Source organism: Eptatretus burgeri, chromosome 3 (genome assembly GCF_056783735.1).
Source record: "Eptatretus burgeri isolate ZD-2024b chromosome 3, Ebu_testis_v1, whole genome shotgun sequence".
NCBI classification, from domain to species: Eukaryota; Metazoa; Chordata; class Myxini; order Myxiniformes; family Myxinidae; genus Eptatretus; species Eptatretus burgeri.
In genome coordinates this window covers 23,321,304-23,344,732 of record NC_140963.1, presented here as the reverse complement: position 1 = coordinate 23,344,732, position 23,429 = coordinate 23,321,304, and the positions used below count along the sequence as shown (strand labels likewise).

The following is a 23,429-nucleotide window of genomic DNA, read 5'->3' as shown; positions in this document are numbered from 1 at the left end:
CACTTCGGACTCCTCTGTCAAGAGCCCACCACCATCTGCTCTAACTGCAGTGAACTGAGGAATGGGCTCGGAGAAAAGCGATACGCGAATTCCCCTGCAAGCAGGACGAGAATCACTTGACCACAGGTGATGCTCTACCCCACTCAGATTCCTTGCATTTCGGCCTCCTTGTCCACCCTTAGCACACGTACAATTTATGCCTCAACTCACTGAACAGCTCAGGTCTGTGATTCAGCTTGGCCCTATGACTCTGGTCAATGGTATCCAGTGTCCCTTGAGAGACAACATTCTTCTTCGCCCTAGGATGACTTCCAAGACATCTACCGGCAACATCCAGGACGGTGGTCTTGGAGGCACTCCACAACTCTTCAGGATCCCTCAAAGTACCCAGAACACCGAAATCTCCATTCAGCCTGTTCGCAAACTCCTCAGCTACCCTCTCATCCTTAAGCTTGCGAACATCCAGCCTGGGCTAGGATGGCACCATTATCCTGGATTCAAGCTGCAGCTTCTGTGTTGCTTCACCAAGACTGTGGTCGGTATTGAGGAACTGAGCACTCCGGTAGACCCTGCATTTCTGGATCATCCTCCAGTGACCATCAACAACCACATGGTGAATCTCCTTTGCCACACCACCAGCATTGGAATGCCAAGTCCAGCGATGAGCCTGTGGGTGTTAAAGCCATGAACCACCCACCCTAAGTCCATGACTTCATGCAAAGTCATGGAACTTCGTGCTATTCAGGTTCACAGTTCCAGACCCGTGGGGACCAACATATGTCTCATGACCATCCTTATCAGTACCAGCCAATGCATTGAAATCCCCAAGACAAGAAGAATATCTTGCCTGGGGCACTGATCAACCACAGACTTGAGCGCAGCATAGAATGCATCCTTCACGCCGAGATCACTCGCCTCAGTCAGTTTCTGCAGAAGCCAGGCAAACGACATCCTAGGAGTGACGAATCCTTGGTCTCATAATACGCTCGTTGACCGGTGTTACATCAATTATAATCATTGGAGTCAGCTTCTTGGACACAGCTACAGCAACTCCTTATGCATGGTCACCATCAGAGCGACCAGACCAATCGTCGGTGTCACTACCCGCTATAATCTCGCCGCAATCCGGTCTCCAAACTTCAGAGAGTGCTGCAATACCGATGTCAAAATGCTTGAGGAGGAGATAACAGAGACAGGTGATCATCCCTCAACTCCCCCACCTCCCACCAACCCTATGCCCCCCCACCTCCAAAATCTCAAGTGTTTTCCCTCCTAAGAGTTTGGTTTTGTATCCACCTTGTCTGCCCTGTGTGCCCTCCCCTAACCCTCATTCCTCCCCATATCTCTTCTTTGTCCAAGTCTCTCTCGATTCTGTCCTTCATCGCTGCTGTTGGTGTTTCCCCCCTTTCTGTCCTGTTTATGTCTGTGCCATCCTGATCTGTTATATTGTTACGAATCTGGAAACAATTCGCATTCACACCTACAGTTGACCCAAAGTTTAGTTATTTCGTTAAGTATATGTGGATAGTTAGAATTCCTTCCGTATGTCTAATGGGAATTTCATGTGTGCTGCGAGTTTCTTTCTAGTTCGTCTTCTGCATTAAATCCTCCTCCACTCCTTCAGCGACATTACGCGCGTGTTCGAGGCCACAGACATAGGCGGGGGTGAGATCACCTCAGGGCCGACTCCGCCCAAGCAAGATGGAATATTCCCCTCGTCCAATCGGGGGTGAGATCACCCCAGAGTCGACCCCGCCCCAGCCAGATGGAATGTTCGCCTCGTTCAATGAGGGGAGAACACCGATCGCCCGACACCCCCTGACCAATCCAGAGGCAAGTTACCTCAGAGCGGATCCCGCCACCCGCCCGGGGGAGGGATAAGAAGGGTGGCGAGCTGTCTCAGCGAGGTCTTTTTTGGGGTTCCTTGGTGGTCGGTGGTCGTGTTGGTGCTCGTGGTGGTGGTGGTCATGGCGGAGGTGTTTTGTGGTGCTCGTATCGTCATTGGTGGCAGCCAGGATCGTGGGCTCGTTGGATTCTGGGTTGTGTGTTTGAGTCCCACCATGGTGGGTTGTGTTGGATGCTCGAGCTGGGGATCCCCGTTCCCGTCCATGGACTCCGAGCTCCACAAGTGCGAATCGGTAAAACCGCACGAGGCGGCCAGGTACCCGGCCAGACTCTGACCCTCAGCTCGCCTTCCATCCTGAGCTGAAGGGCCGAATAAAGACCCACGAGGTCCATTTCTTTTTGGGTGTGTGTGTCTGTCTGTGGCCAGTCTGATAAGTAGAACTCGTTTAGATGATTGCCATTGTACATTTTCCTGCATTCATATCCGTGGTTGAGTCTGCTCTGTGTTTCCCTCCCTGTTATATTGTAAATAAATAACTGTTAAATGTTCCAGTTCATTGTCTGTGCTTTCTTTCATTGACCCAGTATGGTTCGGGCTTGAGAATTAGGGAGGCCGCTTGTGCCGTAAATTGTCATTTGGGCTGGCGCGGCTTTGGTAATTCCCGCTCGGTTACGCCGGATCCGAGTTGGTAACAACAACTCGGATCGGACAAAGCCGGCTGAGGGTGTGGTTTCCGTGGGAGCTAGACACGGCGACTTAGGTAAATTGGAATCAGACAAAAAGACCCCAACCGCGTGGTCCAAATATTGGCGTCTATGGTCCATTAAGCGACCCGTCGACTTCGGAGTTATCCGGAGTGACGACCTTCAATTCCGGGTGTTCGGAGGGGAGACGGCCCAACTGCTCCGTCCAGCAGTCGGCCGAACCCCGGCACGACAACAATTGGTGTCAGGAGTGCGATTCGGACCTCTCCGCCTCCATAGAGAAATTCCCGTTTTTTGAATCAGGGGTGCGCGGAGCAACCCCCCCCCCCGTTCCCTCCAAATTAAGAGCATTCATATTTATTCTCAGGACAAATCATGGGCTGGAGCAGGGAGGTTCAGACTTAAGCTTAGGGGAATCCATGGTCCAGGACGACACCTCCATGCAAGAAGAGCCCCCCCCCCCACCCCCGTGATCGGACCCAGAGGTTGTAATGGGCACGGGAGGGGCGGCGTATGACTCCTCTCTCCCCTCAGTCAAATTCCCCCCCAACCCCTGGCGGAACCGCGCCCGACCGAGGCGAATCGGCTTCGTCAGGGTCATTTGACATGGGCCGGTTCCTGGAGGTGATGAGAGGCACGATGAATGCGAATGCGCAAGCACTGAAAGGGGACTTACAAAAACAAATGGATGCGAATGCGCAAGGGATGGAACGGAACGCGAAAGAACAGAACAACAAAATTGACCGGAATGCGCAAAGAATGGAAAGCCGAATGGACGAGAATATGCAAACACTGAGGGGTGAAATGCCTAGCATGGGGTTAAACCTGCAGGTGAGTCTAGAGGAGGTGAAAGGCAAAATGCGGACGATGAATCGGAAAATGGTGGGTGAGACTCACCAAGTGGAGAAATGACTGAGTCGAGGGCAAGTGTGGAGACTGTTTGGACCGCAATGGAGACGGGCAAGGTCGAGGGAACGAGCAACGCCATAATAATTGGGGGAGAGACTGGTAAACTCGAGCAGGGGATGACAGAAATAGTAACAGGTACACAAGGGGAAACGCAGGATTTAGAAATAATGACGGAAACGCAGAAATCAAAAGAGGGGGATAAATTGTACGAAACTAAAGTAAAAGAGGAGCACACTCACAAGTAGAGCTAGTGGGGGACATTGGGGTCGAGCTGGTGGAATGTGTTGGGACCCAATGCGAGGGTCGGGTTAACCTTCCACAGGAACGAGGGGAGACGGTATGCTTCCTCGAGGCTAGCCGTGACGAGGTGAGTCCGGTAAGGCCGTGACGAGGTGAGTCCGGTAAGGCCGTGACGAGGTGAGTCTAGTAAGTAGTGGGGCAGATATTTGAGAGAATTTGGCTATTTTACGTACAAGCATGGAATTTTGCACGCTGGTAGAGTTATGTCTTGAAATTAATTTCAGATATGGAGCTACCTGAAAAGTTTCCTCCCCTTGCTGCAGCCGCCATTTTCCAAGATGGCGGACAAAATTTTATACTACAGGGTGCCCCACAGAAAACCAGGAAATTTGAGATTTTGAGATTTATTTTGCCGTATTTTACCATATCAATAAACTAACATAAATAAAGTGTATCTTTGTTTTACACTATATCTAAGTTTGCTTTTGTTTTGTTTGAAATAAACTGTCCCAAATTTCCTAGTTTTCTGTGGGGCACTATATATATATATATATATATATATATATATATATATATATATATATATATATATATATATATATATATATATATATATATATATATATATATATATATATATATATATATATATATATATATATATATATATATATATATATATGATTCCAGATGGCCAAATACTCTTTGGTAATGAAATTTTTTGTTGGGTTTTGAATTGTTTTACATCTGGAATATGCAGACTGAGCTATTATTAACATTACAGCCATAGATCTCTGAATTTGTGTTCGATATCTTTGAGTTACATTGTATTTCATGTGACTGTGTGAACAACTAGAGACAGTCTCTGATAGTCTTTGAGAATTTGGTTCGGAATTTTAAATCCGTTTTAATGCATGTCATATTTAAACGGTTTTCTAATTTATTTTTGTACAGTTGCAGATGTGTGAAGATTAGTAGATATACACATAATGAAGTCTACTAAAAGCCATAAACTGTTCAACCCAATGACTTCTATTAGTGCAAGTAAAGAAACACCAAAATAAATTGACTGGAATATTTGTGTACTTTGTCAGCAGATATCCCCAGAAATTTTACAATGTCCTGCACAATCCAAAAGACCGAGTGCTGGTCAAGGGTATTCCACATTAGCAAGGAATGTCATTAGTTTCAGTGAAATTGGTGAGCTGCCCATCCCCATAGATGTAGGGAACCTCGATGAAGGATCTGGGATAGAGAAGACTTGCAGGCCACCAAGCAAAGTGGCATAAATCATGTTACATGAAGTTTAATTGTACAAAACTTAGTAGAGCACCGAAGAGGCATGCATCTTCAGAGCATGAGGGGGAACCGCAGCCATCTTCAAACAAAATGTTCATGCGACGAAGTAGCAGCCCGGGTGAAGCTGCGAATAACCTGGTTTTTTTCTGTGAGAAACCTTCACTTCAAGAACCTCTCCGTGAAGCCTCTACATTTCGTCTCGATAGCTGTGTTCGAAGATGTGCAATAGACCTGTAAGACAAAAAACTTCTTACGCAATTAAGTGCTGGGGATCTCGTCGCACAAGAGGCAAAATATCATCCAAAGTGTCTTGTTGGTTTGTTCAGCAGAGCAGCTGTAAAACAGAAAGGAATAAAAGAAAAGAGCAAAGATGAAATACGTCATGGTATTGCCCTTGCTGAACTTATAACATACATTGAAGAAGCACAGATGGAGGAAGAAGTGGCGCCAGTATTCAAGCTTGCGGATCTAATCAAACTCTATAGCAGAAGATTAGAACAACTGGGACTACCAAATGAAGGTCGACCTCACAGTACGAAATTGAAAAACCGGATTCTCTCCCATTTTCCATACATGACAGCTCACAGGCGAGGGAGGGATATTTTGCTGGCGTTCGGTGAGGACATTGGGTCTGCCCTGCGGAAAGCCTGTGAAATTGAAGGTTATGACGAAGAAGCAATATGCTTGTCTCGAGCTGCGAAAATCGTCAGAAGAGAGATGAATGACCTACAAATAAAGTTTTCGGGTTCATTTGAGCCTGAATGTCAATTAAACTCAGTTCCACAAATTGTCTCTGTTCAGCCGACCATCTCCCAAAGAAAAATCTAAAGCAAGCGTAAAACTGTCATCTCTCAAGAATGATTGCTCCCTTTTTTCAAGGCTGTATATTGCTTGCCAGTCTGGAGATGGAAACCTTAGTGAGTTCTTTCAACATGAAAATCAGGCATGTCCACCAGCGCTGTCCTTTTTCGGTAAGCTGCGGCAATGAAGCAAGTCTGATCTCATGCAGTGTCTTGAGAAAAGCATTGAAGTTACCTGTGACACACCAAACTTTGATGTTATCATGATTGATGGTGCTGCAATGGTGAATATCCTTAAGGCAATTGCAATTACAGCATTTGAGGATTATGCCTTGAAGGTATTCATTCCATATTTGGATCGCCAACTCCAAAATGTGAGTCGCTTCGACATCGTATGGGGTCTGTACCTGAATAATAGTCTGAAGGCCCAGACAAGGATGAAATGCGGTAAAGGAGTCCGGCGCAGGGTTGCTGCACATGTACATCTACCAGGAAATTGGCAGGAATTCCTAAGAATTGACGAGAATAAGAAAGAGCTGTTTACGTTCTTGGTCAGATACGTTGCACAACATTCCATGGAGAAATAAATTTCAGCACCGATGGGCGCAGTGTTGTCTGCAATAGGGAACGGGATATCAGCTTTCTATCCCCGTGTGATCATGAGGAAGCTGATACGAGGATGGTCCTCCACCTTGCAGACGCAGCACGACAGGGCTACAAGCACATCACTATCCGTACAGTGGATACAGATCTTGTTGTTTTACCTGTGGCTGCAGGGGCTGAACTTTGACCACCCAAGATATGGATTACGTTTGGAACAGCAAAGTCATTCAGATATATTCCTGTCCATGAAATCATTACGTGTCTTGGACCATTGAAATCTGAAGCACTGCCATTCTTCCATGCCTACACAGGATGTGATACAGTGTCATCATTCTATACCCGTGGCAAGAGAACTGCATGGGAGACATGGAGGTTGTGTGAAAAAGTGACAGATACTTTTCTAGCACTCTCAAAAGGACCTGATGACCTATCCGATAACCACTTCAAAATGTTTGAAAAGTTTACAATTTACTTGTATGATCGCACAAGCAATGCTGAAACAATTGATGAGGAACGCCAGGAACTGTTCACAAAGAAAGGGGAGAGCTATGGATGTGATTCCTCCCACAAGAGCAGCCCTAGAACAACATGTCAGAAGAGCTATTTACCAGGGTGGATTTTGTTGGGGGAAGTCACTGCATGTCATCATGGATTTACCTTCTCCTGAGAAGTGGGGTTGGTGGGATCCAGCGAACTGGAAACCCTTTTGGACCAAGTTGCTTGAAGTTAGCACCTCAGCCAGAGAGCTTATTCACTGTGGGTGTAGAAAAGGGTGTGTTAGCCGTTGCAAATGTATAAAGGCAGCTTTGCCATGCACCACACTATGTGCGTGTAATGGTGTTAATTGTGATGTTTGAAGATGGAACCGTATTTTTGCTGTGAAATCCCCTTTGGTCGAGATGTTGCAAGCAGGACGTATTCGATGTGTTTGCTACAAAAATCGGAGTGCATGCAAAGAGCAATTTGGGATTCATAGAACTTGAAGCACGCGTTAATATGTAATAACTTCCTGTAATAAAGGAATTGTTTCATATTATTGGTTTCTGTTAGCCCTATGTCAAAGATCTGAGTGCCACGATTTACTGGGTACCCTAATCATATGGTATTGCTCTGTCACAGGATCCGCAGGACCCAGCACCCTGATACAGGATGATCGAATTTGAATTCAGTTTATTGTATTTTATATTGTATTTGATTACTTTTTTGGTAAGTAATAGTTCATAAATAATTCAAACGTGTACATTGAAATAGCCCAAAATTGGTGCCTATATTTTTCCATTCACAGGTTATTCTGTTCTTTACCCCCAGCAGATGTGGATAATTAATTATATGTATAATTGCTGTAATTATGTTTCCAAATTGTCTTGGTGGTAGATAAAAAAGATTACCTCTGCTATAGCTCAAGTTCTTAATAATTTGATATCTGCCCATACAGTTTTCAAAAAACGATGACTCCAGAGATCATAACTTATTATTTAATAATATACAAAATAACAAAGATAAAGAAATACAACAAAATATGATGATGATATATGACGATATATAGAAACTTTGTTTCATTGTTTTATTCGTATTTGTAGCCAGATAAATTAACTTTAAACGATTTTTAATATAATTAACAGAGTAAACCTCTGTATACCTGTCGGCCATATTGTAAAATGGCCACCACAATCACGGGAGGTAACTTTGGAGGTGGCTCCATATCTGAAAATGTTGCTGTGATACGTATCTATGCATGTGCCAAATATCATGCTTGTACTTGCGAAAGCCCAATTCCTTCAAATATTTGCATATTACTCCCTGACTGAAGGCCGTGATGAGGTTAGTCCGGTAAGGCCGTGACGAGGTTAGTCCGGGAAGGCCGTGCGAGGTTAGTCCGGAAAGGCCGTGCGAGGTTAGTCCGGAAAGGCCGTGCGAGGTTAGTCCGGAAAAAGCCATGCGAGGTTAGTCCGGAAAGGCCGTGACGAGGTTAGTCCGGAAAGGCCGTGACGAGGTGAGTCCGGTAAGGCCGTGACGAGGTGAGTCCGGTAAGGCCGTGCGAGGTTAGTCCGGAAAGGCCGTGACGAGGTTAGTCCGGAAAGGCCGTGCGAGGTTAGTCCGGAAAGGCCGTGCGAGGTTAGTCCGGTAAGGCCGTGACGAGGTTAGTCCGGTAAGGCCGTGACGAGGTTAGTCCGGTAAGGCCGTGCGAGGTTAGTCCGGGAAGGCCATGCGAGGTTAGTCCGGGAAGGCCGTGCGAGGTTAGTCCGGTAAGGCCGTGCGAGGTTAGTCCGGAAAGGCCGTGACGAGGTGAGTCCGGTAAGGCCGTGACGAGGTGAGTCCGGTAAGGCCGTGACGAGGTGAGTCCGGTAAGGCCGTGCGAGGTGAGTCCAGTAAGGCCGAGACGAGGTAAGGCCGTGCGAGGTTCATCGGGTAAGGCCGTGACGAGGTTATTCCGGTAAGGCCGTGACGAGGTTAGTCCGGTAAGGCCGTGACGAGGTTAGTTCGGTCAGGCCGTGCGAGGTGAGTCTGGTGAGGTCGTGCGAGGTTAGTCCGGTCAGGCCGTGACGAGGTTAGTCCGGTAAGCCCGTGACGAGTTAAGGCCGTACGAGGTTAGTCCGGTAAGGCCGTGCGAGGTTAGTCCGGTAAGGCCGTGACGAGGTTAGTCCGGTAAGGCCGTGCGAGGTTAGTCCGGGAAGGCCGTGCGAGGTTAGTCCGGGAAGGCCGTGCGAGGTTAGTCCGGTAAGGCCGTGCGAGGTTAGTCCGGTAAGGCCGTGCGAGGTTAGTCCGGAAAGGCCATGACGAGGTGAGTCCGGTAAGGCCGTGCGAGGTTAGTCCGGTAAGGCCGTGCGAGGTTATTCCGGTTAGGCCGTGCGAGGTTATTCCGGTAAGGCCGTGCGAGGTAAGGCCGTGCGAGGTTCGTCGGGTAAGGCCGTGATGAGGTGAGTCCGGTAAGGCCGTGACAAGGTTAGTCCGAAAAGGCCGTGGCGAGGTTAGTCCGGAAAGGCCGTGGCGAGGTTAGTCCGGTAAGGCCGTGACGAGGTTAGTCCGGGAAGGCCGTGCGAGGTTAGTCCGGTAAGGCCATGCGAGGTTAGTCCGGTAAGGCCGTGACGAGGAAAGGCCGTGCGAGGTTCGTCGGGTAAGGCCGTGACGAGGTGAGTCCGGTAAGGCCGTGCGAGGTTAGTCCGGTAAGCCCGTGACGAGTTGAGGCCGTGACGAGGTCAGTCCGGTAAGGCCGTGACGAGGTTAGTCCGGAAAGGCCGTGCAAGGTTAGTCCGGTAAGGCCGTGACGAGGTGAGTCCGGTAAGGCCGTGCGAGGTGAGTCCGGTAAGGCTGTGCGAGGTGAGTCCGGTAAGGCCGTGCGAGGTTAGTCCGGTAAGGCCGTGCGAGGTTAGTCCGGTAAGGCCGTGACGAGATAAGGCCGTGACGAGGTAAGGCCGTGCGACGTTCGTCGGGTAAGGCCGTGATGAGGTGAGTCCGGTAAGGCCGTGCGAGGTTAGTCCGGAAAGGCCGTGGCGAGGTTAGTCCGGTAAGGCCGTGACGAGGTGAGTCCGGTAAGGCCGTGACGAGGTGAGTCCGGTAAGGCCGTGCGAGGTTAGTCCGGTAAGGCCGTGACAAGGTTAGTCCGGTAAGGCCGTGCGAGGTTCGTCGGGTAAGGCCGTGACGAGGTGAGTCCGGAGAGGCCGTGCGAGGTAAGGCCGTGACGAGATAAGGCCGTGACGAGGTAAGGCCGTGCGACGTTCGTCGGGTAAGGCCGTGATGAGGTGAGTCCGGTAAGGCCGTGCGAGGTTAGTCCGGAAAGGCCGTGGCGAGGTTAGTCCGGTAAGGCCGTGACGAGGTTCGTCCGGTAAGGCCGTGGCGAGGTGAGTCCGGTAAGGCCGTGCGAGGTTAGTCCGGTAAGGCCGTGACGAGGTGAGTCCGGTAAGGCCGTGCGAGGTTAGTCCGGTAAGGCCGTGACAAGGTTAGTCCGGTAAGGCCGTGCGAGGTTCGTCGGGTAAGGCCGTGACGAGGTGAGTCCGGAAAGGCCGTGCGAGGTAAGGCCGTGACGAGATAAGGCCGTGACGAGGTAAGGCCGTGCGAGGTTCGTCGGGTAAGGCCGTGACGAGGTGAGTCCGGTAAGGCCGTGCGAGGTGAGTCCGGTAAGGCCGTGCGAGGTGAGTCCGGTAAGGCCGTGCGAGGTTAGTCCGGAAAGGCCGTGGCGAGGTGAGTCCGGTAAGGCCGTGCGAGGTTAGTCCGGAAAGGCCGTGACGAGGTTAGTCCGGAAAGGCCGTGCGAGGTTAGTCCGGAAAGGCCGTGCGAGGTTAGTCCGGTAAGGCCGTGATGAGGTTAGTCCGGTAAGGCCGTGACGAGGTTAGTCCGGTAAGGCCGTGCGAGGTTAGTCTGGGAAGGCCGTGCGAGGTTAGTCCGGGAAGGCCGTGCGAGGTTAGTCCGGAAAGGCCGTGACGAGGTGAGTCCGGTAAGGCCGTGACGAGGTGAGTCCGGTAAGGCCGTGACGAGGTGAGGCCGTGCGAGGTGAGTCCGGTAAGGCTGTGCGAGGTGAGTCCAGTAAGGCCGTGACGAGGTAAGGCCGTGCGAGGTTCATCGGGTAAGGCCGTGACGAGGTTATTCCGGTAAGGCCGTGACGAGGTTAGTCCGGTCAGGCCGTGCGAGGTGAGTCTGGTGAGGTCGTGCGAGGTTAGTCCAGTCAGGCCGTGACGAGGTTATTCCGGTAAGGCCGTGACGAGGTTAGTCCGGTAAGCCCGTGACGAGTTAAGGCCGTACGAGGTTAGTCCGGTAAGGCCTTGCGAGGTTAGTCCGGTAAGGCCGTGACGAGGTCAGTCCGGTAAGGCCGTGACGAGGTGAGTCCGGTAAGGCCGTGACGAGGTGAGTCCGGTAAGGCCGTGACGAGGTGAGTCCGGTAAGGCCGTGACGAGGTGAGTCCGGTAAGGCCGTGACGAGGTGAGTCCGGTAAGGCCGTGACGAGGTCAGTCCGGTAAGGCCGTGACGAGGTGAGTCCGGTAAGGCCGTGACGAGGTGAGTCCGGTAAGGCCGTGACGAGGTGAGTCCGGTAAGGCCTTGACGAGGTTAGTCCGGTCAGGCCGTGCGAGGTGAGTCCGGTGAGGTCGTGCGAGGTCAGGCCGTGCGAGGTGAGTCCGGCGAGGTTAGTCCGGTGAGGCCGTGACGAGGTTCGTCCGGTAAGGCCGTGATGAGGTTAGTCCGGTAAGCCCGTGACGAGTTAAGGCCGTACGAGGTTAGTCCGGTAAGGCCGTGCGAGGTTGGCTTGGTAAGGCAGTGATGAGGTAAGGCCGTGACGAGGTCAGTCTGGTAAGACCGTGATGAAGTAAGACCGTGACGAGGTGAGTCCGGTAAGGCCGTGACGAGGTGAGTCCGGTAAGGCCGTGACGAGGTGAGTCCGGTAAGGCCGTGACGAGGTCAGTCCGGTAAGGCCGTGACGAGGTGAGTCCGGTAAGGCCGTGACGAGGTGAGTCCGGTAAGGCCGTGACGAGGTGAGTCCGGTAAGGCCTTGACGAGGTTAGTCCGGTCAGGCCGTGCGAGGTGAGTCCGGTGAGGTCGTGCGAGGTCAGGCCGTGCGAGGTGAGTCCGGCGAGGTTAGTCCGGTGAGGCCGTGACGAGGTTCGTCCGGTAAGGCCGTGATGAGGTTAGTCCGGTAAGCCCGTGACGAGTTAAGGCCGTACGAGGTTAGTCCGGTAAGGCCGTGCGAGGTTGGCTTGGTAAGGCAGTGATGAGGTAAGGCCGTGACGAGGTCAGTCTGGTAAGACCGTGATGAAGTAAGACCGTGACGAGGTGAGTCCGATAAGGCCGTGACGAGGTTCGTCCGGTAAGGCCGTGACGAGGTTCGTCCGGTAAGGCTGTGACGAGGTTAGTCCGGTCAGGCCGTGCGAGGTGAGTCCGGTGAGGACGTGCGAGGTCTGTCCGCTAAGGCCGTGACGAAGTCAGTCCGGTAAGGCCGTGACGAGGTGAGTCCGGTAAGGCCGTGACGAGGTGAGTCCGGTAAGGCCGTGCGAGGTTAGTCCGGTAAGGCCGTGCGAGGTGAGTCCGGTAAGGCCGTGCGAGGTGAGTCCGGTAAGGCCGTGACGAGGTGAGTCCGGTAAGGCCGTGACGAGGTGAGTCCGGTAAGGCCGTGACGAGGTGAGTCCGGTAAGGCCGTGACGAGGTGAGTCCGGTAAGGCCGTGCGAGGTTAGTCCGGAAAGGCCGTGACGAAGTTAGTCCGGAAAGGCCGTGACGAAGTTAGTCCGGAAAGGCCGTGACGAGGTTAGTCCGGAAAGGCCGTGACGAGGTTAGTCCGGTAAGGCCGTGCGAGGTGAGTCCGGTAAGGCCGTGCGAGGTTAGTCCGGTAAGGCCGTGCGAGGTTATTCCGGTAAGGCCGTGCGAGGTTAGTCCGGTAAGGCCGTGACGAGGTAAGGCCGTGCGAGGTTCGTCGGGTAAGGCCGTGACGAGGTGAGTCCGGTAAGGCCGTGACGAGGTGAGGCCGTGCGAGGTGAGTCCGGTAAGGCCGTGCGAGGTGAGTCCAGTAAGGCCGTGACGAGGTAAGGCCGTGCGAGGTTCATCGGGTAAGGCCGTGACGAGGTTATTCCGGTAAGGCCGTGACGAGGTTAGTCCGGTAAGGCCGTGACGAGGTTAGTTCGGTCAGGCCGTGCGAGGTGAGTCTGGTGAGGTCGTGCGAGGTTAGTCCGGTCAGGCCGTGACGAGGTTATTCCGGTAAGGCCGTGACGAGGTTAGTCCGGTAAGCCCGTGACGAGTTAAGGCCGTACGAGGTTAGTCCGGTAAGGCCTTGCGAGGTTAGTCCGGTAAGGCCGTGACGAGGTCAGTCCGGTAAGGCCGTGACGAGGTGAGTCCGGTAAGGCCGTGACGAGGTGAGTCCGGTAAGGCCGTGACGAGGTGAGTCCGGTAAGGCCGTGACGAGGTCAGTCCGGTAAGGCCGTGACGAGGTGAGTCCGGTAAGGCCGTGACGAGGTGAGTCCGGTAAGGCCGTGACGAGGTGAGTCCGGTAAGGCCTTGACGAGGTTAGTCCGGTCAGGCCGTGCGAGGTGAGTCCGGTGAGGTCGTGCGAGGTCAGGCCGTGCGAGGTGAGTCCGGCGAGGTTAGTCCGGTAAGGCCGTGATGAGGTTAGTCCGGTAAGCCCGTGACGAGTTAAGGCCGTACGAGGTTAGTCCGGTAAGGCCGTGCGAGGTTGGCTTGGTAAGGCAGTGATGAGGTAAGGCCGTGACGAGGTCAGTCTGGTAAGACCGTGATGAGGTGAGGCCGTGCGAGGTTAGTCCGGTAAGGCCTTGCGAGGTTAGTCCGGTAAGGCCGTGACGAGGTCAGTCCGGTAAGGCCGTGACGAGGTGAGTCCGGTAAGGCCGTGACGAGGTGAGTCCGGTAAGGCCGTGACGAGGTGAGTCCGGTAAGGCCGTGCGAGGTTAGTCCGGGAAGGCCGTGCGAGGTTAGTCCGGAAAGGCCGTGACGAGGTGAGTCCGGTAAGGCCGTGACGAGGTGAGTCCGGTAAGGCCGTGACGAGGTGAGGCCGTGCGAGGTGAGTCCGGTAAGGCTGTGCGAGGTGAGTCCAGTAAGGCCGTGACGAGGTAAGGCCGTGCGAGGTTCATCGGGTAAGGCCGTGACGAGGTTATTCCGGTAAGGCCGTGACGAGGTTAGTCCGGTCAGGCCGTGCGAGGTGAGTCTGGTGAGGTCGTGCGAGGTTAGTCCGGTCAGGCCGTGACGAGGTTATTCCGGTAAGGCCGTGACGAGGTTAGTCCGGTAAGCCCGTGACGAGTTAAGGCCGTACGAGGTTAGTCCGGTAAGGCCTTGCGAGGTTAGTCCGGTAAGGCCGTGACGAGGTCAGTCCGGTAAGGCCGTGACGAGGTGAGTCCGGTAAGGCCGTGACGAGGTGAGTCCGGTAAGGCCGTGACGAGGTGAGTCCGGTAAGGCCGTGACGAGGTGAGTCCGGTAAGGCCGTGACGAGGTGAGTCCGGTAAGGCCGTGACGAGGTCAGTCCGGTAAGGCCGTGACGAGGTGAGTCCGGTAAGGCCGTGACGAGGTGAGTCCGGTAAGGCCGTGACGAGGTGAGTCCGGTAAGGCCTTGACGAGGTTAGTCCGGTCAGGCCGTGCGAGGTGAGTCCGGTGAGGTCGTGCGAGGTCAGGCCGTGCGAGGTGAGTCCGGCGAGGTTAGTCCGGTGAGGCCGTGACGAGGTTCGTCCGGTAAGGCCGTGATGAGGTTAGTCCGGTAAGCCCGTGACGAGTTAAGGCCGTACGAGGTTAGTCCGGTAAGGCCGTGCGAGGTTGGCTTGGTAAGGCAGTGATGAGGTAAGGCCGTGACGAGGTCAGTCTGGTAAGACCGTGATGAAGTAAGACCGTGACGAGGTGAGTCCGGTAAGGCCGTGACGAGGTGAGTCCGGTAAGGCCGTGACGAGGTGAGTCCGGTAAGGCCGTGACGAGGTCAGTCCGGTAAGGCCGTGACGAGGTGAGTCCGGTAAGGCCGTGACGAGGTGAGTCCGGTAAGGCCGTGACGAGGTGAGTCCGGTAAGGCCTTGACGAGGTTAGTCCGGTCAGGCCGTGCGAGGTGAGTCCGGTGAGGTCGTGCGAGGTCAGGCCGTGCGAGGTGAGTCCGGCGAGGTTAGTCCGGTGAGGCCGTGACGAGGTTCGTCCGGTAAGGCCGTGATGAGGTTAGTCCGGTAAGCCCGTGACGAGTTAAGGCCGTACGAGGTTAGTCCGGTAAGGCCGTGCGAGGTTGGCTTGGTAAGGCAGTGATGAGGTAAGGCCGTGACGAGGTCAGTCTGGTAAGACCGTGATGAAGTAAGACCGTGACGAGGTGAGTCCGATAAGGCCGTGACGAGGTTCGTCCGGTAAGGCCGTGACGAGGTTCGTCCGGTAAGGCTGTGACGAGGTTAGTCCGGTCAGGCCGTGCGAGGTGAGTCCGGTGAGGACGTGCGAGGTCTGTCCGCTAAGGCCGTGACGGTCAGTCCGGTAAGGCCGTGACGAGGTGAGTCCGGTAAGGCCGTGACGAGGTGAGTCCGGTAAGGCCGTGCGAGGTTAGTCCGGTAAGGCCGTGCGAGGTGAGTCCGGTAAGGCCGTGCGAGGTGAGTCCGGTAAGGCCGTGACGAGGTGAGTCCGGTAAGGCCGTGACGAGGTGAGTCCGGTAAGGCCGTGACGAGGTGAGTCCGGTAAGGCCGTGACGAGGTGAGTCCGGTAAGGCCGTGCGAGGTTAGTCCGGAAAGGCCGTGACGAAGTTAGTCCGGAAAGGCCGTGACGAAGTTAGTCCGGAAAGGCCGTGACGAGGTTAGTCCGGAAAGGCCGTGACGAGGTTAGTCCGGTAAGGCCGTGCGAGGTGAGTCCGGTAAGGCCGTGCGAGGTTAGTCCGGTAAGGCCGTGCGAGGTTATTCCGGTAAGGCCGTGCGAGGTTAGTCCGGTAAGGCCGTGACGAGGTAAGGCCGTGACGAGGTGAGTCCGGTAAGGCCGTGACGAGGTGAGGCCGTGCGAGGTGAGTCCGGTAAGGCCGTGCGAGGTGAGTCCAGTAAGGCCGTGACGAGGTAAGGCCGTGCGAGGTTCATCGGGTAAGGCCGTGACGAGGTTATTCCGGTAAGGCCGTGACGAGGTTAGTCCGGTAAGGCCGTGACGAGGTTAGTTCGGTCAGGCCGTGCGAGGTGAGTCTGGTGAGGTCGTGCGAGGTTAGTCCGGTCAGGCCGTGACGAGGTTATTCCGGTAAGGCCGTGACGAGGTTAGTCCGGTAAGCCCGTGACGAGTTAAGGCCGTACGAGGTTAGTCCGGTAAGGCCTTGCGAGGTTAGTCCGGTAAGGCCGTGACGAGGTCAGTCCGGTAAGGCCGTGACGAGGTGAGTCCGGTAAGGCCGTGACGAGGTGAGTCCGGTAAGGCCGTGACGAGGTGAGTCCGGTAAGGCCGTGACGAGGTCAGTCCGGTAAGGCCGTGACGAGGTGAGTCCGGTAAGGCCGTGACGAGGTGAGTCCGGTAAGGCCGTGACGAGGTGAGTCCGGTAAGGCCTTGACGAGGTTAGTCCGGTCAGGCCGTGCGAGGTGAGTCCGGTGAGGTCGTGCGAGGTCAGGCCGTGCGAGGTGAGTCCGGCGAGGTTAGTCCGGTAAGGCCGTGATGAGGTTAGTCCGGTAAGCCCGTGACGAGTTAAGGCCGTACGAGGTTAGTCCGGTAAGGCCGTGCGAGGTTGGCTTGGTAAGGCAGTGATGAGGTAAGGCCGTGACGAGGTCAGTCTGGTAAGACCGTGATGAAGTAAGACCGTGACGAGGTGAGTCCGATAAGGCCGTGACGAGGTTCGTCCGGTAAGGCCGTGACGAGGTTCGTCCGGTAAGGCTGTGACGAGGTTAGTCCGGTCAGGCCGTGCGAGGTGAGTCCGGTGAGGACGTGCGAGGTCTGTCCGCTAAGGCCGTGACGAAGTCAGTCCGGTAAGGCCGTGACGAGGTGAGTCCGGTAAGGCCGTGACGAGGTGAGTCCGGTAAGGCCGTGCGAGGTTAGTCCGGTAAGGCCGTGCGAGGTGAGTCCGGTAAGGCCGTGCGAGGTGAGTCCGGTAAGGCCGTGACGAGGTGAGTCCGGTAAGGCCGTGACGAGGTGAGTCCGGTAAGGCCGTGACGAGGTGAGTCCGGTAAGGCCGTGACGAGGTGAGTCCGGTAAGGCCGTGCGAGGTTAGTCCGGAAAGGCCGTGACGAAGTTAGTCCGGAAAGGCCGTGACGAGGTTAGTCCGGAAAGGCCGTGACGAGGTTAGTCCGGTAAGGCCGTGCGAGGTGAGTCCGGTAAGGCCGTGCGAGGTTAGTCCGGTAAGGCCGTGCGAGGTTAGTCCGGTAAGGCCGTGCGAGGTTAGTCCGGTAAGGCCGTGACGAGGTAAGGCCGTGCGAGGTTCGTCGGGTAAGGCCGTGATGAGGTGAGTCCGGTAAGGCCGTGGCGAGGTTAGTCCGGAAAGGCCGTGGCGAGGTTCGTCCGGGAAGGCCGTGCGAGGTTCGTCCGGGAAGGCCGTGCGAGGTTAGTCCGGTAAGGCCGTGCGAGGTTAGTCCGGTCAGGCCGTGACGAGGTAAGGCTGTGCGAGGTTCGTCGGGTAAGGCCGTGACGAGGTGAGTCCGGTAAGGCCGTGCGAGGTTAGTCCGGTAAGGCCGTGACAAGGTTAGTCCGGTCAGGCCGTGACGAGGTTCGTCCGGTAAGGCCGTGACGAGGTTAGTCCGGTAAGCCCGTGACGAGTTAAGGCCGTACGAGGTTAGTCCGGTAAGGCCTTGCGAGGTTAGTCCGGTAAGGCCGTGACGAGGTCAGTCCGGTAAGGCCGTGACGAGGTGAGTCCGGTAAGGCCGTGCGAGGTGAGTCCGGTAAGGCCGTGCGAGGTGAGTCCGGTAAGGCCGTGCGAGGTTAGTCCGGTAAGGCCGTGACGAGATAAGGCCGTGACGAGGTAAGGCCGTGCGAGGTTCGTCGGGTAAGGCCGTGACGAGGTGAGTCCGGTAAGGGCGTGACAAGGTTAGTCCGGAAAGGCCGTGGCGAGGTTAGTCCGGTAAGGCCGTGACGAGGTTAGTCCGGTAAGGCCGTGCGAGGTTAGTCCGGTAAGGCCGTGCGAGGTTAGTCCGGTAAGGCCGTGACGAGGTTAGTCCGGTAAGGCCGTGACGAGGTGAGTCCGGTAAGGCCGTGACGAGGTGAGTCCGGTAAGGCCGTGCGAGGTGAGTCCGGTAAGGCCGTGCGAGGTTAGTCCGGTAAGGCCGTGCGAGGTGAGTCCGGTAAGGCCGTGCGAGGTGAGTCCGGTAAGGCCGTGCGAGGTGAGTCCGGTAAGGCCGTGCGAGGTTAGTCCGGTAAGGCCGTGCGAGGTGAGTCCGGTAAGGCCGTGACGAGGTGAGGCCGTGCGAGGTTAGTCCGGTAAGGCCGTGCGAGGTTAGTCCGGTAAGGCCGTGCGAGGCTAGTCCGGTAAGGCCGTGACGTGGTCAGGCCGTGACGAGGTGAGTCCGATAAGGCCGTGACGAGGTTAGTCCGGTAAGGCCTTGCGAGGTTAGTCCGGTAAGGCCTTGCGAGGTTAGTCGGGTAAGGCCGTGCGAGGTTATTCCGGTAAGGCCGTGACGAGGTTAGTCCGGTAAGGCCGTGACGAGGTGAGTCCGGTAAGGCCGTGACGAGGTGAGTCCGGTAAGGCCGTGCGAGGTGAGTCCGGTAAGGCCGTGCGAGGTTAGTCCGGTAAGGCCGTGCGAGGTGAGTCCGGTAAGGCCGTGCGAGGTGAGTCCGGTAAGGCCGTGCGAGGTGAGTCCGGTAAGGCCGTGCGAGGTGAGTCCGGTAAGGCCGTGCGAGGTTCGTCCGGTAAGGCCGTGCGAGGTTAGTCCGGTAAGGCCGTGCGAGGTGAGTCCGGTAAGGCCGTGACGAGGTGAGGCCGTGCGAGGTTAGTCCGGTAAGGCCGTGCGAGGTTAGTCCGGTAAGGCCGTGCGAGGCTAGTCCGGTAAGGCCGTGACGTGGTCAGGCCGTGACGAGGTGAGTCCGATAAGGCCGTGACGAGGTTAGTCCGGTAAGGCCTTGCGAGGTTAGTCCGGTAAGGCCTTGCGAGGTTAGTTGGGTAAGGCCGTGCGAGGTTATTCCGGTAAGGCCGTGCGAAGTCAGTCTGGTAAGGCCGTGACGAGGTCAGTCCGGTAAGGCCGTGCGAGGTTATTCCGGTAAGGCCGTGACGAGGTGAGTCCGGTATGGTCGTGACGAGGTTCGTCTGGTAAGGCCGTGAGGTGAGTCCGGTAAGGCCGTGACGAGGTGAGTCCGGTAAGGCCTTGCGAGGTTAGTCCGGTAAGGCCGTGACGAGGTTAGTCCGGTAAGGCCGTGCGAGGTTAGTCCGGTAAGGTCGTGACGAGGTTCGTCTGGTAAGGCCGTGAGGAGGTGAGTCCGGTAAGGCCGTGACGAGGTGAGTCCGGTAACGCCGTGCGAAGTCGAGCGGGTGCATGGTGCGAAAGAGCACATGTCGAGCTTGGGCGGGAATAGAAACCCCGGGATCTTTTGGGTTACCACGAGCCCCCGATGTGAATGTTCCAGAGTGCGAGTCAAAATGTGTGCAGAATGCGATTGTCATGGAACGTGGAAAAACGGGACACGGATCGACCCAGACGGGACACTTGGGTCGTGTAATGCACGGAATTGTTTTGGAGACCGCGTCGGCTCCGCAGGACGCTGTGTGCGAGGCCGGATTCGTGTTTTGCTGGCGGCCCAAGCGCGCACGTTTGTGCGATCCGAAGCCGGCGCTAAAACTTTCCCCGCTTGGTACAAGACACCAGGGCGGACGGACATGGAATGTGTTGTGGGGACATAGCTTATCAGTCGAGTTAAAAGGAACGTGCATTTGAATAAGGGATGACGGGGAAAACGAGCTTAATTAGGGGGACGTAGCTAGTTGGTAGAGTGTCAGTGTGATGTGAATAATAAAAAAAAAGAGATGAAGAGAACGAAGTACGATGAATGAGTGAACGTGGGTCAGCGGGCCCAAGTGTGATTGGAGTGAATGTGGAATGCATGGGGCGAATGAATGATTGGGGGGAGGAGTGAATCCCACCCAAGGGAACCCGGGATCAGTGTAATGTTAGTTAGTGGGTTAGTTAAATTTACCAAAAGGAGGTCGCTTTGTTGTTGGTGTTGGAAGAAGGCACGATACTTCTTTGAAGAGTGCAGGAGTCCATTGACCGACTGGGAGCGTGGCTGTGGAAAGGTGAGTACTGAGTCGAGGGCACCCCAGGCACGGAGAAGTCGGCCAGAGTAGGCCATGGGTCCAAGCAACCGGGATAGTGAAATGGGCACAGGTGACCCTCGGAATGGGACACGGAGCACCAGAAATGCCACTTGGGCATATACGGGGGAGTAGCCAGAAAGGGCACTCCCCACGTTCATACGGAGGAGGTAGGCTCAGAGACAGCCTCAGCTGCCCAGGGGTGCAGTAGTTCGAGTTCAGCAGATGGGTATCTCTGCCAATGGAGCCACGCTGCCCAGCCACGAAATTGTGCAAGAGCACGAGAGAAAATTTGCGGGCCGGGCCCAAATTAATAGCAAACACCAACACAGGCGACGGGAATCATGGTTTCTAGAACTGATACTTTAAAGAGACGGGCATGTTGAAAAGCCCGGGGATAGTTTAGAGTTTAATAAAGGATAGGACAGATAGGAAATGTGTACCCCTTCGCTGCCCATAGGCCGCTGGACCCACCATGGGAAATTGCTGAAATCTGTGGAGACTATTCTGAGGCTCCATTGGGCCTCGAGACAGATCCACCTGTCGCTTCCTTATTCCCCTCAAGAAGGATCTTAGGGCTTGGGAGTCGGCAGGTAGGATAGGTTAGTCAGACAAGGACAGTAGGAGGGTTCGGGAGACTTGGAATTATAAAAGGAAAAAATAAAAAGTGGGGGGGGGGAGGGGGAAGTCTAAATTTTGTTGATTGCAAACTAAGGGAGTGGGTATGGACAAAGACAGGCAAAGGCGATAGGTTGGGGGGAGACGGTAGGGTCCGAGCCCATTTTGAGGTCCGAGCCCATTTTCAGAGTGGCTGGCACCACCACACTCCCTCAACAACCTCACTGACCAGACCAGAGGCCGGCCAGCTTCATATGCCGGCCTGTTTGTGCTGCAACTGCTTGTCCGCATTTGCCTTGCCATACTTTGCCTTGCCTGCCTTTGCCTTGACCCCATGCCTGCCTAGCCCTTGTTTGCATTTTCCCCATGTCAACTATCTCCACCATGTGTGCTAGGACCATCCCAGCAAGTGTTTGCAAGGACTGCCCTGCAGGCAGCCACACCACGGGGACTGCATTTGACCTGCAGAATGATTGACTTTGCTGTGCCTTTTCCCACAGATCACAGGTCATCGGCCATGGTGAGTGTAAATAGTAAAATTGTAAATAGTAAAATTGTAAATAAATTGTAACTCACCTGTTGTTTGTGTTAGTGCCGGCAATGTATTTTAGTTGTCTGAGTAAGTCTGTTAGTTTAGTTACGCAGCGCACTAGGTTATTTATTTTTGGGACATGTATACAAATGTCACACTCAGGGATCCGTAGGTAAAACGTACGAGGGGAAAAAACCTACACCTGCATGGCACATGAAAATTTACGACTCGGGACGAGTCGATGAAAAAGAGGCAGTGTTACAAATCTGGAAACCATTCACATTCACACATGCAGTTGACCCAAAGTTTAGTTATTTCGTTTAGTATATGTGGATAGTTAGAATTACTCCCGTACGTTTAATGAGAATTTTATGTGTGCGCTGCGAGTTTCTTTCTAGTTCATCTTCTGCATCAAATCCCCCTCCACTCCTTCAGCGCCATTACGCACGTGTTTGAGGCCACGGACATAGGCGGGGGTGAGATCACCTCAGAGCCGACCCCGCCACAGCCAGATGAAATGTTCGCCTCGTCCAATGAGGGGAGGAACCGATTGCCTGATGCCCCCCAACCAATCCGGAGGCGAGTTACCTCAGAGCGGATCCCTCCACCCACCGATATAGGGTGGATAGGAGGGATAAGAAGGGTGGCGAGCTGTCTCAGAGAGGTCTTTTTCGGGGTTCCTTGGTGGTAGGTGGTCGTGTTGGTGCTCGTGGTGGTGGTGGTCGTGGTGGAGGTGTTTCGTGGTGCTCGTGTTGTCGATCGTCGTTTGTGCCAGCCAGGATCGTGGGCTCATTGGATTCTGGGTCATGAGTTCAAGTCGCACCGTGGCGGGTTGTGTTGGAGCGCTCGGGCTGGGGATCCCCGTTCCCGTCCACGGACTCCGAGCTCCACAAGTGCGAGTTGGTAAAACAAATTTTTTGCAACTTTTTTTAAAAACAAAATTTCGATTTTTTTTGCATTTCTACATGTTTTAAGTGATTTCCAACAAAAAACATGCCAAAATTATAATTGCGGCTGATTTTGGAACTTCAGGTGGATATACCCATGTAAAATCAATTTCTGTCTCAAGGAATCTATTTATGACGAATGAATTGAGTATGTAAAAGTTAAAAGTGAAAGGGAAAGTTGCAAACTATAACTCTGTGAGCACTGTTGACGTCAAATTGAATGAATAGGATATCAGGTTCACTTGAGTGACCTAGCAGTATTGGTGGCGGAGGTTTTGCACTCAATCGAGTGCTCCCCCTCTAGTTTATTCCTGCTGTCAGTGGTCATTTGGGTTATCATTCCTGTTCTGTGTACTTCTGTAAGGTGTCCATACATTCACTTTATCAGTTTCTGAAAATCAAACTTTTGCATTTATACAATATTAACATCCTTAGTACATTATTACCACAGCGCCATCCTTAATGTAATTACTTGTTTTCAACTTAACATGCACATATTTTGATATAACTTGCATATTTTCCCAAAGGAGCTTATATATCACATTTGGAAGAGATCGGTGTCCTTTCGCAGATATTGCAAGGATATTGGTCGACAGTTGTCAAATCAATACTGTATCAGGGATTGGAATCCAATCATGATGAGTTATGTAATCATTGGGGAACGCCAAACAAACCAGTCCAAACAAATCAGCCCAAACAACAACACAAACTTGGAGTGAAAGGACTTTGGTGCTTTTATACAAAAAAATCATTTCAAAAGAACTGTATCTCTTTCATCTGCACAATTCACCATGAACACACAATGTGACATCACCTGTACATTTTCAACCTGATGTGAAAGATGTCACTCCAACCCCCACTCTCCCTCATTTCTCCCAACTCCAAACACTGAAGTATTCCCAATACGTGATGTTGACTTGTAGTCATGCATTTCAATGGGGGAGTGCCCTGCCACAACCCATCCCACTCTGATGTGCTACATGAGCCAGAGCATTCCAAGTGTGAGACAATAATTGACTGGAGACCTCACTTAACTCGAGGTTCGCTTTAACTCGTGTGTATATTTAAATTTTCACTTTGTGAAAGGAAGATATTCATTACTTTGAAACAGGACATTCACCAATAAACTTGCGGTGAGTTTCTTTTTCTTTCTGTTTTTTTTTTTGCAATCAGTCCACAAGGTGTGTTTTATTTTTGCTTTTCACTTGCCTTTACTGTATGTGCATAAAATGTTGCTCAATGCACACAACATATTGATTTAAAATGTTTTTTTGTGATTGTAAATTATTTTTTTTAATATCAA

The 23,429-nt window shown here is 53.5% G+C and overlaps 2 protein-coding genes and 2 long non-coding RNA genes across 8 annotated transcripts in view; 2 read left to right on the top strand and 2 right to left on the bottom strand.

The window, feature by feature from the left end:
- LOC147029551 (vacuolar protein sorting-associated protein 33B-like) overlaps window positions 1–2,377 on the top strand; it is a 144,387-nt gene extending 142,010 nt beyond the window's left edge. The window contains exon 17 of the mRNA XM_085872697.1: window positions 1,588–2,377. The gene's annotated coding sequence lies outside the window, so the exon portion shown is untranslated. The remainder of the gene's footprint in view (window positions 1–1,587) is intronic.
- The window catches only part of LOC147029549 (uncharacterized), a 45,844-nt gene that overhangs the window by 12,743 nt on the left and 9,672 nt on the right, over window positions 1–23,429 (bottom strand). The gene's annotated exons all lie outside the window — the stretch shown is intronic.
- LOC147029550 (uncharacterized) lies at window positions 4,471–23,015 on the bottom strand. The gene is made up of 3 exons (XR_015055947.1): window positions 22,941–23,015; window positions 7,059–7,155; window positions 4,471–5,229 (listed from the first exon to the last, which is right to left on the bottom strand). It is a non-coding gene; the product is annotated as an uncharacterized LOC147029550 (long non-coding RNA).
- The window catches only part of HHATL (hedgehog acyltransferase like), a 91,067-nt gene continuing 89,521 nt past the window's right edge, over window positions 21,884–23,429 (top strand). For 2 of the 5 annotated variants that reach the window (XM_085872696.1, XM_085872695.1), the window contains exon 1: window positions 22,444–23,259. Coding sequence is in view for 1 of the 5 variants with exons in the window: in XM_085872691.1 (XP_085728817.1) it covers window positions 21,986–22,082 (97 nt within the window). In the remaining 4 variants the exon portion in view is untranslated. Of the gene's footprint in view, window positions 22,083–22,443; window positions 23,260–23,429 lie in introns of those variants that run through there. The other 3 variants (XM_085872691.1, XM_085872694.1, XM_085872693.1) reach the window with 3 other exon arrangements.